Source organism: Camelina sativa, chromosome 14, assembly GCF_030686135.1.
Source record: "Camelina sativa cultivar CO46 ecotype springtype chromosome 14, ASM3068613v1".
NCBI classification, from domain to species: domain Eukaryota; kingdom Viridiplantae; phylum Streptophyta; class Magnoliopsida; order Brassicales; family Brassicaceae; genus Camelina; species Camelina sativa.
In genome coordinates, this window is record NC_141893.1 from 27,507,779 (window position 1) to 27,522,619 (window position 14,841).

The following is a 14,841-nucleotide window of genomic DNA, read 5'->3' on the forward strand; positions in this document are numbered from 1 at the left end:
AGGTAATATATGATATATAGTTTAATTTATCATATTTTACGAGAAAATATAGAATTTATCGTTTGTTACTTTCAATCGTATAGTCATTTCCTATTTTGTTTTGTATTTCTATATATAAATTTAAATGATTTTTTATTTTCTTTTGACCTCATGATTCTATGTATATGTGATGAATTATTAAAATTTTAATAGCCATTTATTACAAATTTAAAACTTACATTTTTTTATCTCAAAATTTTTCTAATCTTAACATTTTACTTGTGGTTGAGAAGGTATTGGTATTTCTTGTCCACAGTCTTGGTCTAGGTCTACATAAGAAAAATGCAACCATATTTATTTGTAGCATCAGGGCAGGACCAAAAACCGTACCTTATTTACATTAGGTTCCTTTGAATCGAGTTTTGACATGTATGAAACTAAGGACATATGGTGCAATGGATCATCAAATATTCTTACAGGTCAAGGACTCAAGCTTATAATTGCAGAGAATTTGCCTTTTGTTTTATTAGTGGACATATTAGAGACTATGTTTCTGTGACCAAATTATGAAGTATAAATATTATTTTAAGCGAGTCATTGTAATTTTACACCATTGATTGTTTTAAGTGAATGCAGGAAACAAATTTTGATTATTTCTATCTTCGTTGTGATGAAACTTAGAAAAAAGTTAAATATAAAAAAATTGGATTTGATGGTCACTTTGACTCTTTAGATGTGTTCAGCTTCCAGGAACAATATTGTCATTACTCCTCTCCAAAAATGCCTACTTATGTAAACATGAATAAAAATATATAAATTCAAATATTTTATTCAACAAATACCCAAATAAACAATAACCCTTATTTTGGTAGCTTTTCATGAATTTACCAAACAAACCTAATATGTAAATCAAATAAGGTAATAGTAGTAATGGTATATATATACCAAAAAAATAAAATGGTTAAATTAAACGATTGTAACAATTTGTTTAATTTATTTTAACAATTAAAAATAGAAAATTATAATTAAAGAAAAATTATTATAAAAAGATGCAACTGTAATAATTATTTTTTCCATGTGTATCCTCTCTAAAAAAGCTATGTAACTCATGAAATGACTTATGTCACATGTAGTTTAAAAAAATATATATAATTAAATACATATATCTAAAGTATTAGGTAAATGAATCTAGTTACTAAAAAAAAATCAGAATAAATAAATATGAATATAGCACTATATTACAGTTATAAAAAGTTACAATTATAACTAAATATAATAAATGTTAATGATGATATATTTCTTCAAAACATGTCATTTGAGTATTCAATGCTAGATTCTTCTAGTATATATATATACACAAGAGAACATAATCAAGGAGATGCAAACAATACCAAGTCTAATAAGAGGAGGAAATATGTCTGACAAAAAATTGCCAGAACGTCCAGGCAAACCAGAATGCGGCTACTATCTTATAACAGGAAACTGTAATCTGAAAAAAAGGTGCAAATACCATCACCCCAAGAATATAATCCCGATAGAGCCTGGACTGGCCCTCAATGACAATGGCTTACCGTTAAGACCTAATCAAGCTGTTTGCCCACATTTCAGTCGCTTTGGCCTTTGCAAATCCGGTCCAGCTTGTAAATTCGACCATTCAACCAAACCATCATCATCCTCATCCTCTGCTCGCAAATGATGAAAATGAAACTGATATTCGCTATCTTCCGTTCCGTTTAATCTAAATAAGATTATAATATTTATCCATATACATATGCAAAATCATGTATTTTATTCACCATTTGTAATAATAATAATATATGAAAGAATGTAATGATCAAGTTGATCACCATGGTTATCAAAAATGTTCATTTCATGTAACAAGATCAGACTTTTTGTTTCGACTTAATCCAACCAAAGAAAGGCCTAATCAAGTTAATAGGCTCCAATGGATCGGCAATGAATGCCTTGAAAATAAACCTAAAAGAGGATCTTACCCACACTGTTTACTTACGAGATTAAACAAGGATCACAACAACAAACACTCTGATGCCAAACTCTAGTTATACAAATGCAATTTGTGAAAATTGATGAGGTTGAATGCTAATCTTTACTTTAGCAACCCTCTCATATCATGATCTTGTGGGTAGACACTTTAGACTCTTCCTTGGCTGTGTCACCTGGAAGAAGGAACATAATTCAAACCAGTTAGTGAACAGACAGCTAATCTCCAAAGGCGACTTCTAATCATGATCATATCGATTCTAACCCCGCTTTGTCTTTATATTTTTGATTGATGCGAGCATACATGACTCTTTATCAAACCCACAAAGGTAGCCTAGTTTATATTTGCATATCCAGTCAAAAAAAGTACAGATTTATCGAAATTGTGATCCCTGATTCCACATTATCAACACCAGTAGTATAGTTCATAGTCTGATTCTATTCAACAGGTAATAAATAAGAGAGGGTTGGAAACTAGTAAATTAACCTGACTGAGTGGTTGCTGTGACTTCACCATAGATGGCCTTGAGCGTGGAAAGAGGAACAACCGCGGAAGCACCAGCGGAAGCAGCTTCAGCAAAGAGTTGCTGTTTCCACTCCCACATAGTGACTTTCATTGCCTTGTTCGACTTGGAGAGCGAATCCTTCTGCTCTGCTAAGGCCTCGACATACTTCTGCTGTTGATCAGATCGCAATCCCAAAACCACAAACGATACCCCAAGACAAGTGTTTATGACAGCATTGTTGTTTATTGCTTCCGATAGAAACATCGCAATCTTATTCGCCATTTCTGCCATATCCATCAATAGCAATTCCAAAACTCTTAAGATCATCATTTCATACACAACAACGATATGACTAAACTCGACAACAATTTCAGCATCCGGTCTATGTAAACTACGACGGAGATAAGATCGTAAACAAAAAAAAAAATGGCTCACCTGAAACGAAGGTGGGTTGATGGCTACGGCGGTGAGGTTTTTGATGCGGCGGCGCCGAGAGAGAGAGAGAACTCGATTCCGTTTCAGTACTTTTTTAAGTTGTGTTTAGGGATATGACTGTAATTCTTATTCAATTAAGGGGTAATTTAGGTATTTTACATAGATAAAGACTTTTTGCCAAGTAAGTAAAGTACTACAATTAGACTAACTACAACAATGGTCATTTAAAGATATATTAAAAAAAAAAAAAAAAAAGTTGTTAAAAGTCGATCGATCATCATCATATTCAAATTGTCGTCTAAAGGCATAAAACCACCACACCATCGAAGATTCGGAACTGAGAATTTCTCAATTCCTCTCTCCTTCCGAAGTGTTTTTTTCCTTGTTTGCGAGATAGGTAAGTAAAATGCTTTCCTCTGTTACGAGTTTCTCTTTTTGGTACTTTACTTAAATGTCAAAAACCTTTTTTTTTTTAAGGATCGAGGGTTCGAATTTAATGTCGATTACGATTATGCGAACGAAATCTAGGAATCGATTTCTAGTTTTTCCGAGTTTGAAATCAGTTCCATAGGGTAAAATTCGTTGACTTGTGAATATTCTAGGTCTACGGAACATATATATTTGTCTATTAGTTGTTGGTTTAATCGGTTGATCATGGAGTAGAGTAACTTGAATTTACATCTTCTCATATAGTATTTTTGACTTTACTTGTGGAAATTTTTGTTGATTTTTTCACAATTCTGTTTTTGTTTTGTTTTGTTTTGTTTTGTGTGTATATATGGACTTAAAAACCTTATCCTGATAACTAAACTATTCATATTTTTTGGTTTCTACTGATATTACTACTATGAGCAAAAATCTTGTTTTTGTGTCTGTAATGTTCTGTTACTGCACACAGCATCATGATTAGCGAAATGGAAACTGTTTATTACCTTTTTAGTTGGTATCTGAACATCCTCTTTGTTATTAAATGAGTCTAAGAAGCTGAACTGTTGGTTGACATATACTGTTTACAGTGTAGTTAGCTCGTACGTGTGAGAGAAGAGTGTAATGAGCTGTTTTGGTTGGTGTGGGAGTGAGGATTTCCGTAACTCTGCTGACACCGGACCTAGGCCTGCGCACAACCCAGCAGGTTTCTTTTTTTTCATATTTCAACTGCATTACTTGTCTTCAGTCTTTCGCTTAGTGTTCATCCCTTTGGATTCTAAGTTAATGGGATTTTCATTGTTCTAAAGGTTACAATGGAGGCCACTATCAAAGAGCTGATCCACCCATGAACCAGCCAGTAACTCCCATGCAGCCTATCTCTGTACCAGCCATTCCTGTGGATGAACTGAAAGATATAACCGATAACTATGGCTCCAAGGCCTTGATTGGTGAGGGTTCTTACGGAAGAGTGTTTTACGGTGTTCTTAAAAGCGGTGGCGCAGCTGCCATCAAGAAACTTGACTCTAGTAAGCAGCCAGATCAAGAATTTCTTTCCCAGGTAGGTGTCACAGTCTTACAGAATACATTAATGCATTTTCTTAGGGGCATTCATCTCGTAAAGTATATTGCCAAAACGAATTACCCCGGCTTAACGTAGACCTTATGTTTTCTATGTGCAAATGGTCCAGCATCAAACCACTCCTTTGGGAATGTTCTGTCTAGTTTTTTTTTGTTACTGACGTAGAAAATTTTAACAGATATCAATGGTTTCGAGATTGCGAAACGACAATGTCACTGCACTTATGGGTTATTGTGTTGATGGCCCTCTCCGTGTTCTTGCTTATGAATATGCTCCTAACGGATCTCTTCATGATACTCTCCATGGTGAGTAATTAAACTTAAAACCATTGCTTGGGTATGGATCAGTCACTCAATACTTAGAACATCTGGAAAGCAAGTTACAGCAGGAAGAAACTAATGAAACGTGATGATCTTTGGTGCAGGCCGAAAAGGGGTCAAAGGAGCACTGAGAGGTCCTGTTATGACGTGGCAACAGAGAGTTAAAATCGCTGTAGGTGCAGCCAGAGGACTTGAGTACTTGCATGAGAAGGTGAACCCTCAGGTTATCCACCGAGACATCAAATCCAGTAACGTACTTCTTTTTGATGACGATGTTGCCAAAATTGGTGATTTTGATCTGTCTGATCAAGCCCCTGACATGGCTGCTCGCCTTCACTCAACTCGTGTGCTAGGAACCTTTGGCTATCACGCTCCAGAGTAATACCCTTTTCAAGATTTTCTTTATCCTGAACAGTTATTTTCAGCTTGTTTCATTCAGACTAATCTACACGTCTTCACTCAAAAACGTTTGGTTCTCATGCTCTGATGTTATGAAATACTTATTTATTCACATGGATTTCGTTTTTCTTACCCGTACCTGCTATTGCATCTCTTCTTGACGAATCTAAAGCTTGAATATTTTTGCTCTGTATTTCAGATACGCAATGACAGGAACGTTGAGCTCCAAGAGCGATGTGTACAGTTTTGGTGTTATTCTACTGGAGCTCCTTACGGGTCGTAAACCAGTCGATCACACCTTACCGCGTGGACAACAAAGTCTAGTGACATGGGTAATGTTTAGTGCATTCTTCTCTGCTTCTTATTCTGGTTTGCTGAATCGATAAGAGAGGCTTTTTAAGAAGACCAAAATTGTGATAAGCTCATTAGTCTGTTAAAAATGACAAAAATGGGGTCAAAACCTCAAAGAAACTTAGATAATAAGCCCTCCTTAGGCCAAACTTAGGATGTCAAAACAACTTAAGACGCTGGAAGAAGCAATAATTTTTTCCATATAGATTACTGCGACTCGTAATGTTTCCTGAAATGAATTATTGTTGCTAAATAATAATAAAGAGATTGTGTGTTGTCTCAGGCAACCCCTAAACTAAGTGAAGACAAAGTGAAGCAATGCGTTGATGCAAGACTACTCGGAGAGTACCCTCCCAAAGCTGTTGCCAAGGTATTAATCTCAAAATTGCTTTCCTCTCATTCTTTCACTAGACCATACAAGTTTCAACTTAGAAGACTAGTTTATGTGAGTGCTGACATTAGAACCAAACTAGCGAAACCTCAGTTCTGAGATTGCCTTTTCTTGCAAATACCAAAGAAAAAAGTGATACTTGCAGTCCGCAGTCATCTACATGACGATTGAAACATTTGATGAGTCTGATTTTATTTGCCATATGGTGCGATATAATGATCAGCTAGCTGCGGTGGCTGCACTCTGTGTGCAATATGAGGCAAATTTTAGACCAAACATGAGCATCGTGGTGAAGGCACTTCAACCTCTTTTAAACCCTCCTCGTTCTGCTCCGCAGACTCCTCATAGGAACCCCTATTGATCAGATATTCAATCCCCATCTCATCTTTTTAAAGATGATTTATCAAAGTGTATCATACGTTTTTTTCTTCTTTCTAAGTGTAAATTTCTGGGACTTTATCTCATTAACCCTTCATTCAAATCCCACATTTGAAGAGCTATGTATGTATGTCTCTGTCATTATATTTTTATGTTTAGTTTGTGAAGGAGGACGAACCAAATTTTGTTTGTTTATCGTAAATTTATGAATTAAAATAATTATTTCGAAATAATTTTAATTCACGCGAACACATTAAACACGTCAAAACAAACAGAAAAGTAAGTGAGCGACATCCTCACTGTTATTGATGTACTTTGCACGAAAACAAAACAGTAGTGGCAACTTAACTAAGCAACCACCATTGAAGAAGGGGAGTTATACTCAGATGGTGGTTTATCTCTTTCATATCTCGTACAAAAACTTCTCAAACAGTTTCATGTGTTCAGATTGGAGGGAAATGGCCAAGGATAAGCTGCCATCATCAGTAGGACTTGGTAGCAAAAAAGACAAACCCTCGAATGCAATTGCACCAGGTCCCATAAATAGGGGACGACCCCAACCAAAGTCTGCATCATAGATGGGTAATTTGGCCCAGCTTGTGATTCCCAAATTTGGGCATTTGTAGGTATGTGCACCGCGGACCAGTGCTGACAGATCAGGCTGCATCTCCAGGTAGTCAAGAGCAGACCTCAGATACTCATCGTCCATGCGAACTATAACGTCATGAATCATCCCTGCAGCATACCATGTTGGCTTTGATAGAAGATCCCCAGCAACAGTCAATGGTGTCGCAGTGAATACCACATTGCCAAAGTAACCAGGGGGTAGCTGCGGCTAAGTCTGGACCTTCCATCAATTGCAATGTACAGCTTGGTCTCTTGGTCGTCTGGCAGTCCGCGCGCTTTGCCCACTGCTCTCCACACGTGGCCAGCCAAGACCTCGTATGAGCTGTAGCTAACAGTGTTCCCATCCTGCTTGGATTTAGCCTTGAGAGCAAGAAGAAGCTCACGTGATATTTTGAAAATAGAGACAGTGGTATCATGAGGGCCTGGTTTGGAGGACGAAGGGATCCTCATAGTGGGGGAAGGCTTATATTCAACATGATGAAAAGCAGGCTGAGGCGGGTGTCTAGCGCGGAGGAGGGTCCGATCAATGAAGGGTGGAATGACAAGGTCAAGACCACGGGCCATGTCAGACCATGTATTGATAAAATGTAGAGCAGAGGAACCATCAGCCACGTGGTGTTGCAAGCCAACCCCAAGGGAAGCTCCCCCACATTTAAAGAAGGTCACCTACTTCATCAAGGAACAAAGGATCAAACTAAGCTAAATTATAAGAAAGACAAATAACAAGGCATCAATTTTTAACCTGCAAGACGAGGAGCGGTAAAGTTTGGACGCCGACGGAGTAATCGACATTTGGAATAAGCTGGCAGAGAGTGAGGGAAGGAGCGAAGTCCCCAAGATCGTCGATGGCAGAGGGAGTATCGGCGACGACAAAGAGAACACCGGCGCCATTGCAATCGATCTCGATACGACCATCATCGTCTTTCTTCAAGCGACCAGCCATGGGGTAAAAGGGGACGAGGGCCTTGGAAAGAGCGTCCTTGAGGACCTGAGGGTCAAAGAAATTGGAGGCGCCGGTGGGTCTGTAGAAGTAGACAGTGGGGCTGTGGTACTTAGCGATGATGAGGTCAACGTGGGAGTTCCAAAGTTTAGTGACTGGGGTCTCGGCGGCAGGCCGGACAATGGTGGAATCTCGGATGTTAATTTTCATAGATGGGTTGGGAGTGTTACAAGATCAAACGCAAATGAAAAGTTTATGTTTTGATGACTTTGATCCGAAAAATTGTGTGACATTGGAGGTATATATATAGTAAGTGGGTGGAACAAATTATGATGCAGATAAAATCAAAGAAAGAGAATATTCATAAGACCGATGGCAAAATTCTAGCCATATAAGAATGGAAAGGAGTTTTTGTAAGCCACATGGTTCTTTTGGATACACAAACTTCAATAACTTTTTTTGCCGCCAATGCAAATATGTCTCCATTTTCCACCTAACTATCTTGATTCTTGAATGTCTCCCTTTTTTTTCTTTCCATCTTCCTCTTCTTGCCAACAATGAAATTAACTGTTTAGTTTAGTCAAAATTAGAGGAGCACTAATTTGAAATTATTCGTTCTATTTCTGGTAAATTGCAAAAGCACTTAGGGGAAATAATAGAGGTATTGTTTTGTTTGTATGATTAAGCTTCCGATTATGCATGCGATGAATTATATATATGTATATCCAACCATTTCTACAATAGTACGAGCCAAACTTCAACTATAGCATAACTATGTTAATGGCTATCGTCTAATGATATTAATGCACAATATTCTTGCATGTAGTACATGTAGAGATATATGACACAAGCTGTATTATGCCATGTATTAGAAACGTACTTTTGTTTAGATATATCAGAAACGTACATGCAGAGACATATGACACAAGCTGTATTATACCAAACATTATTTTGCCATATGTATCAGCAGTGCTGGTCCGGTATTATTAGGTGCCTTACGCACAATCCGGTTTAGAGGCCTTAGAATAATTTTTTGTTTGTACCCCTTATATTAAAGGAAAAAAATTATGGACTTCTTTTTAATAGATTTACACTAAAGTTGAAATTTGTGACCCAAATTCATACTAAATTCTAATTTTTCAAGCAAAAATCTATGTATTTTCTATAAAATTAAACATTTTTCTACATACTTACTTAAATAAAACTTCAAAAAATAGTCTTAATTACTAAAGAAAAAAAGAAAAAAATTTGGGATTCTAAGCGCTCGTTTGGGTTGCTTCCCCTCTAGGTCGGTCTTGTGTACTTTTGTTGATAGCTTGCGTCATATCTCTATTATCATGTACATTACGGTTGTAATATAGTTAACAATATCATATTGTAAATAGGATGCATATACTTATTCCCTATATAATAAAACAGAAGTACACAACTTTTTTTTGTAGACTATAAAATATAGGTTATAAGATTAATTATTTGATTATTTGATAGGCAACAAAATCTCAAAAATATTTAAAAAGAAGTCCATAATTTCAAAAATTAATCATTCTTCGATTATACTAGCAACAAAATCTCAAAAAAATTACAAGTCCTCATATGTAGCATATGATTTTATTGCATAACGTTTTATTCACAACAATTTTTAAAAACAGTCACATAAATTATATTTTATATAAAAATTACAATATAAATAAAAAAAATTTCAATCTGTGTTCTAGCACGGGTCTTAATCTAGTTTGACTATAGTATATTAGTAGAGTTTATTAGTTTCTAGAACTATTCGCAATGCAATTGTGTGGGTGGCACAATATTCAGAAGACGTTGGCAAAATTCTAGCCATATATGAAAGCAAGGAATTTTTTTTTATGAATACCCTAATTTTTGTAAGCCTCATGTTATTTTGGATATACAGACTTCAGCCGACAATGCCATTACGTCTCCCTTCCGTGCAACTGTCTTTACTGCTAGCGCCACATAATAGCGACTTGTTGGTGCGGGATTTAGCACCCACGACATACCGATCTAAACCAAAGGTAAACCAAATAGACTTTGTACATTAACTAAACCGAGGGATTCCCTTTTTGGGCTAGCTAAACTGGCCCAAAAGCAGAAGCCGGCGAAGTCACTTGACCGACCTCCGAGACCGCCCCCTAAGCCCGACTAGATCATCAGAAGAGGAAATTTACCATATTTGAAGATCAGAGATTTAAGGAAAATAGACTTATTTTATAATCAATGTATTCATATAAATAGGGAGATATCCTCTCATTGTAAAGTATCCAGCAATTAATACAAAAACCCTAGTTCTTCATTGTTTTTGGGCAAAACCCTAACTTCTTTCTCAAGAAATCAAAACCCCTCTTTATTTTCTAGTTTTAATCCATTGTTTTAGAGGGAGATCTTAAGTGAATTTGTCCCCCACTCAAACAAATTCATTGTGTGAATTCTAGATTCAACAATTGGCGCCGCCTGTGGGGAACCTTACACTAAGTTCTACGTTTCTTCTCTCTACTACCAAACCTAAGACAAACCAGAAGATCAAGTTCAACCATCAGAACCGCCACCTTGCAAGGCGATTTCCCGGTAGCTCCCGACGAACTGGAAGATGAATAACCCATCCACGGATTGCCCCGAAGACCAGCTTTCCATAGAACTCAATTTCGTTTCAATCGGAGCTATATTCAGAGAGATATCGCAGTTTCACAGCAGCATACTCTATCCTTCAAAATACAGATCCGCCTGCTTACCGCTAGTCAGCTTCGGGATCGATTTTTCAGCTGAATACGACGAACCACGTTACGCATAACCTAATCATAGATCGCCCCGAGAGTCATCTTTCCATAGAAACCGGTTTCATATTGATCAGACATGTCTGCCGAAAGATATCACCGTTTGTCTGCAGCATACACAATCTGTTAAAACACAGATCCGTCTTCATCGCACCAGGCAGCCTTCGGATCGATTTCCCGACAAATTACTATGACCCAGATTACACACAACCCATCCATGGATAGGCCTTAGAGTCAACTTGCCGGAGAAGGCGACCTCAACCCAATCCGAAGTGTCAATCGAAAGTTATCACCCTATTTCCGAACTAACACATCTTGTTCGAAACCCTAGTTATCAGCTCGTCATCACGAATTGGAGTGTAGTTTGCCGCCGATCTAGAAGAAACAAAAAATCGGTATTCATATGAAACTGAAGCCCCGAGGCTTAGCTTTCTAACAAGATCGACCACGCCTCAATCGGTGCTCTATATCTCAACTTATGACCAGTTATCTTGATCAGATGCAGCCTGTTCGCAATTGTCAGATCCTCTTACATCATGAACTTTTTCCCATCGATCTAGAAAGAACGAGGTGTCATAATGCATATACATCTTAAGCCCCGAGTCTTATGTCTCTAAAGAGATCGACCTCGCCTTAATCCGAGCTGTTTCAAGAAATATATCACAGAATTCCCTCAACTGGTGTGATCTATCGAAACCCTAAAATCGCAGATCCGACCTTTCAAGAGAATCGACTTCGAAAGCATTTTTCTATCGTTCTAGAACGAACCAGACGCCGATCTACATATCAAATTGAAGCCCTGAAGCTTATCTTTCTAACAAGACAAACGTCGAGTTGATTGGCTATTCCTCGCGAAAGATATCACCGTATTTCTGGAACAGGAACATTCAACCCGAAACCCAAAAAAAAAAAAAAAAAAAGAGGAAGCAGATCCACCTTATCAGTTCGCCCTACTTCATGGCCAATTTCGAGCAACCTAGATGAAACCTGTAGTCCATCTACATATCAATCCAAAGCAACGAGGCTTACCTTCGCAACAAGATCGACCTTGTTTCAGCCTCGTAATTCATGAGAAAGTTGTCGCTACATCTTCATATTACTAGCAAAATCATAAACTTCATTATCTCAAGACGCTTGGACGAACAATGGAGAAAACAGTCACAACCAACGGTAAATTAATCGATACTTTTCTACTCTTCTTTGGAAATTATCTTCAGCTCTCAACAGCTCACTACAGCTTATCAATGGGATTTTTGTAACTCGTCCCAAAAAGCGGAGCCATGCCTTGCTTATAAAAAAAAGGGGACCAGTTACGAACTCGTTAGTTCTTAAAAAAAAAAAAAGTCGAGCCATGCCTCGCAAAAAAAAAAAAAAAAAAAAAAAAAAAGCCGAGCCATGCCTCGTATAACCTCAGTTCGGAACTTCGAACTCATTAGTGCTAAAAGCCGGGCTCCACGCTTGCACATCAAGAATGAACATCCTTTTAAACGGACATTTTCAGTTCGTCCTTCGGGCAACTTGAGTCTCAGTTCGTCCTTCGGACAACTTCTCAGTTCGTTCTTCGGACAACTTCTCAGTGCGTACTTCGGACAGCTCCTCAGTTCGTCCTTCGGACAGCTCCTCAGTTCGTCCTTCAGAAAACTTTTCAGTTCATCCTTCGGACAACTTCTCAGTTCGTCCTTCGGACAACTTTTCAGGTCATCTTCTGACAACTTCAGTTTCAGTTCATCCTCAGACAACTTCAGATTCAGTTTGTGTTCAGACAGCTTCAGTTTCAGTTCATCCTCAGACAACCTCATAATCAGTTTGTGTTCAGACAGCTTCGACTTCAGTTCAACTTCAGATAGCTCTAGTTTTAGTTTTTCTTCGGACAGCTCCATTTTCAATCCATCTTTAGACAGTTTCAGTTTCAGTTTGTCTTCAGATAAGTTCAGTTTCAGCTCGTCTGCATACAACTTCGATTTCAGTTCATCATCAAATAGCTTCAGTTCTGTTTGAATCTTTGTGAGTCATACAGAATCTTTCGACATCCTGGCCAGATGCTCGACTCGCATCAAACCGCGAAAGGGGAATAAGCCGAGCCCAGTATCTCGCTCCCCTCAAACTTTTAAAAGGGGAATAAGCCGAGCCTAGTATCTCGCTCCCCTCAAACTTTTAAAAGGGGAATAAGCCGAGCCCAGTATCTCACTCCCTTCAAACTTTTAATCGAGGAATAAGCCGAACCCAGAGTTTTTATTTCGCACCTCAAACTCTCTGACGAGAGATAAGCCGAACCCAGAGAATTCTTTTTTGAATTGTTTCGCAAGTTCTGGTTTGGACGGATATGTAAGCCGAACCCAGAGTTTTAAATTCGCCGTCGACTTCCAAACTGGAACAAAGGAGGTAAGCCGAAGTCCCGTACTTCGCCCTCCGTCAAAGCGCATGTACGCTTGGGTTAAATTACCCAATAAGGATTACTCGATGTAAGCCGGGAGACGTCCCGCCTCGTGTAAAACTCCGAATAGAGTGAAAACTTTATTTCTTGCAAAAACAATTCTTCCAAGAAGACTGAGAGATCGACGCAGCCAAGGCAACCATCGGCGAGACCGTCTGTATGAGGGCGCTAAAGACGTTAGGATCATGACTCGTACTCTTTTTCCTTACTTCGGGTTTTCTCCCATGTGGTTTACCGGAGAAGGTTTTAACGAGGCGACGAGTCCTGACGCACAACATCAGTTCGCGTGCTCGGAATTCAGTTTTCCTAAAGTTTAGATCAAATATTTTTTCCTATAGTTCGGAAACTCGAATGGATAATCGAATCTACCGAACTGGGGGGGGGGGACTAATTGTTGGTGCGGGATTTAGCACCCACGACATACCGATCTAAACCAAAGGTAAACCAAATAGACTTTGTACATTAACTAAACCGAGGGACCCCCTTTTTGGGCTAGCTAAACTGGCCCAAAAGCAGAAGCCGACGAAGTCACTTGACCGACCTCCGAGACCGCCCCCTAAGCCCGACTAGATCATCAGAAGAGGAAATTTACCATATTTGAAGATCAGAGATTTAAGGAAAATAGACTTATTTTATAATCAATGTATTCATATAAATAGGGAGATATCCTCTCATTGTAAAGTATCCAGCAATTAATACAAAAACCCTAGTTCTTCATTGTTTTTGGGCAAAACCCTAACTTCTTTCTCAAGAGATCAAAACCCCTCTTTATTTTCTAGTTTTAATCCATTGTTTTAGAGGGAGATCTTAAGTGAATTTGTCCCCCACTCAAACAAATTCATTGTGTGAATTCTAGATTCAACACGACTGAAGAAAAAACAAAAGATGTAAACACAAGTTGCAAATGACCCAATCATGTGGGGAGACTGTCAGATGTTAACAATTACGGTGACGCTGGGACCATTTTTTCCATCGCTGGATAAAGCAGCGACTTGTTTTTGTTAGTGATAATTAAGTGAAAAATGTGGTCAAAAGTCATGACTTGTTGAAAAGTCGTTTATGTCAAAAGTCACAAGTGAAAGCCACGAGTTTTAATCCTTTGTAATCTTTCGTTTTGTTGTTTCAACTTTTAAGCATACAAGGTAAATATCCGTGGCGTTTGTTTGACGTAAGTATGATTAGTTAAATTGTTAAATGTTTTTAAAATTTATTATTTTGCATTTGCTTATTTTAGTAATTTTACTTATACTCATATTTTTAGATTGAAAATTCATTCATATATTTCTAATTCCAAAACTCATTTTTGAAGATGTATTGGATGGCTGAAGTAGTGTCTGTGTGATTCAAAATGTGATACAGGATTGTTGTTGTTTAATGTGTGTGAGAAGTTTCTAAAAGGTTTGAGAAAACAATATTGAAGGACAGTTTACGGATGGATTGAAAAGGAAAACTACTAAATTGATTAAATTGGAGTTTCACAAAGAAAAGAAAAATAGCAAAAAGGAAAAAGTCTTTTTCTTATGGAATTTGGAAATCTTCTCCTATGGTGATTAGGAAGTCTTGATGGGTATATAAGGAGGTGTTGGGTACATCCTAGAGAAGCAAGAGAGCTGAGAGATAAAGATAAAAATCTTAGAGAGCTTTCTCATTGTGTGCGGTTTAGTTTCGCGGTTTGGTGCTTTTGTTGTTCAAGCTTCTTTGTTCGTCGGTGTGACGTGTGTATGAAGGTTTCTCAAGAGACTTGAAGATCTGAAATCTAGGCTCAGGGGGAGTTTAGCTCAAGGTTA

General features: G+C 37.9%; 3 protein-coding genes and 1 pseudogene across 5 annotated transcripts; 2 read left to right on the top strand and 2 right to left on the bottom strand.

The window, feature by feature from the left end:
• The first annotated feature begins 1,348 nt into the window (after nucleotides 1-1,348).
• On the top strand, nucleotides 1,349-1,857 carry LOC109128836 (zinc finger CCCH domain-containing protein 34-like). Its single transcript, XM_019235942.2, has one exon. It carries the CDS (start codon nucleotides 1,358-1,360, stop codon nucleotides 1,673-1,675), a length of 318 nt encoding a protein of 105 aa, XP_019091487.2. The 5' UTR covers nucleotides 1,349-1,357; the 3' UTR covers nucleotides 1,676-1,857.
• On the bottom strand, nucleotides 1,832-3,040 carry LOC104742326 (uncharacterized). Its single transcript, XM_010463322.3, has 3 exons — nucleotides 2,922-3,040; nucleotides 2,468-2,770; nucleotides 1,832-2,156 (listed from the first exon to the last, which is right to left on the bottom strand). Exons 2-3 carry the CDS (start codon nucleotides 2,766-2,768, stop codon nucleotides 2,104-2,106), a joined length of 354 nt encoding a protein of 117 aa, XP_010461624.1. The 5' UTR covers nucleotides 2,769-2,770; nucleotides 2,922-3,040; the 3' UTR covers nucleotides 1,832-2,103.
• A 76-nt stretch (nucleotides 3,041-3,116) lies between these two features.
• LOC104742329 (protein CYTOSOLIC ABA RECEPTOR KINASE 11) lies at nucleotides 3,117-6,497 on the top strand. Of its 2 annotated transcripts, none has more exons than XM_010463325.2 (8): nucleotides 3,117-3,318; nucleotides 3,938-4,053; nucleotides 4,157-4,407; nucleotides 4,607-4,733; nucleotides 4,853-5,126; nucleotides 5,347-5,479; nucleotides 5,782-5,868; nucleotides 6,113-6,497. In XM_010463325.2, the coding sequence occupies exons 2-8, from the start codon at nucleotides 3,972-3,974 to the stop codon at nucleotides 6,248-6,250; spliced, it is 1,092 nt and encodes a 363-aa protein (XP_010461627.1). In that variant the 5' UTR covers nucleotides 3,117-3,318; nucleotides 3,938-3,971; the 3' UTR covers nucleotides 6,251-6,497. The 2 variants fall into 2 exon arrangements, with proteins under 2 accessions (XP_010461627.1, XP_087340671.1); XM_087484545.1 differs by having other exon boundaries at nucleotides 3,943-4,053.
• LOC104742328 (shikimate O-hydroxycinnamoyltransferase-like) lies at nucleotides 6,450-8,166 on the bottom strand (annotated as a pseudogene). The gene is made up of 2 exons (XR_015580086.1): nucleotides 7,637-8,166; nucleotides 6,450-7,560 (listed from the first exon to the last, which is right to left on the bottom strand). The product of XR_015580086.1 is annotated as a shikimate O-hydroxycinnamoyltransferase-like (transcript).
• Nucleotides 8,167-14,841: the final 6,675 nt, after the last annotated feature.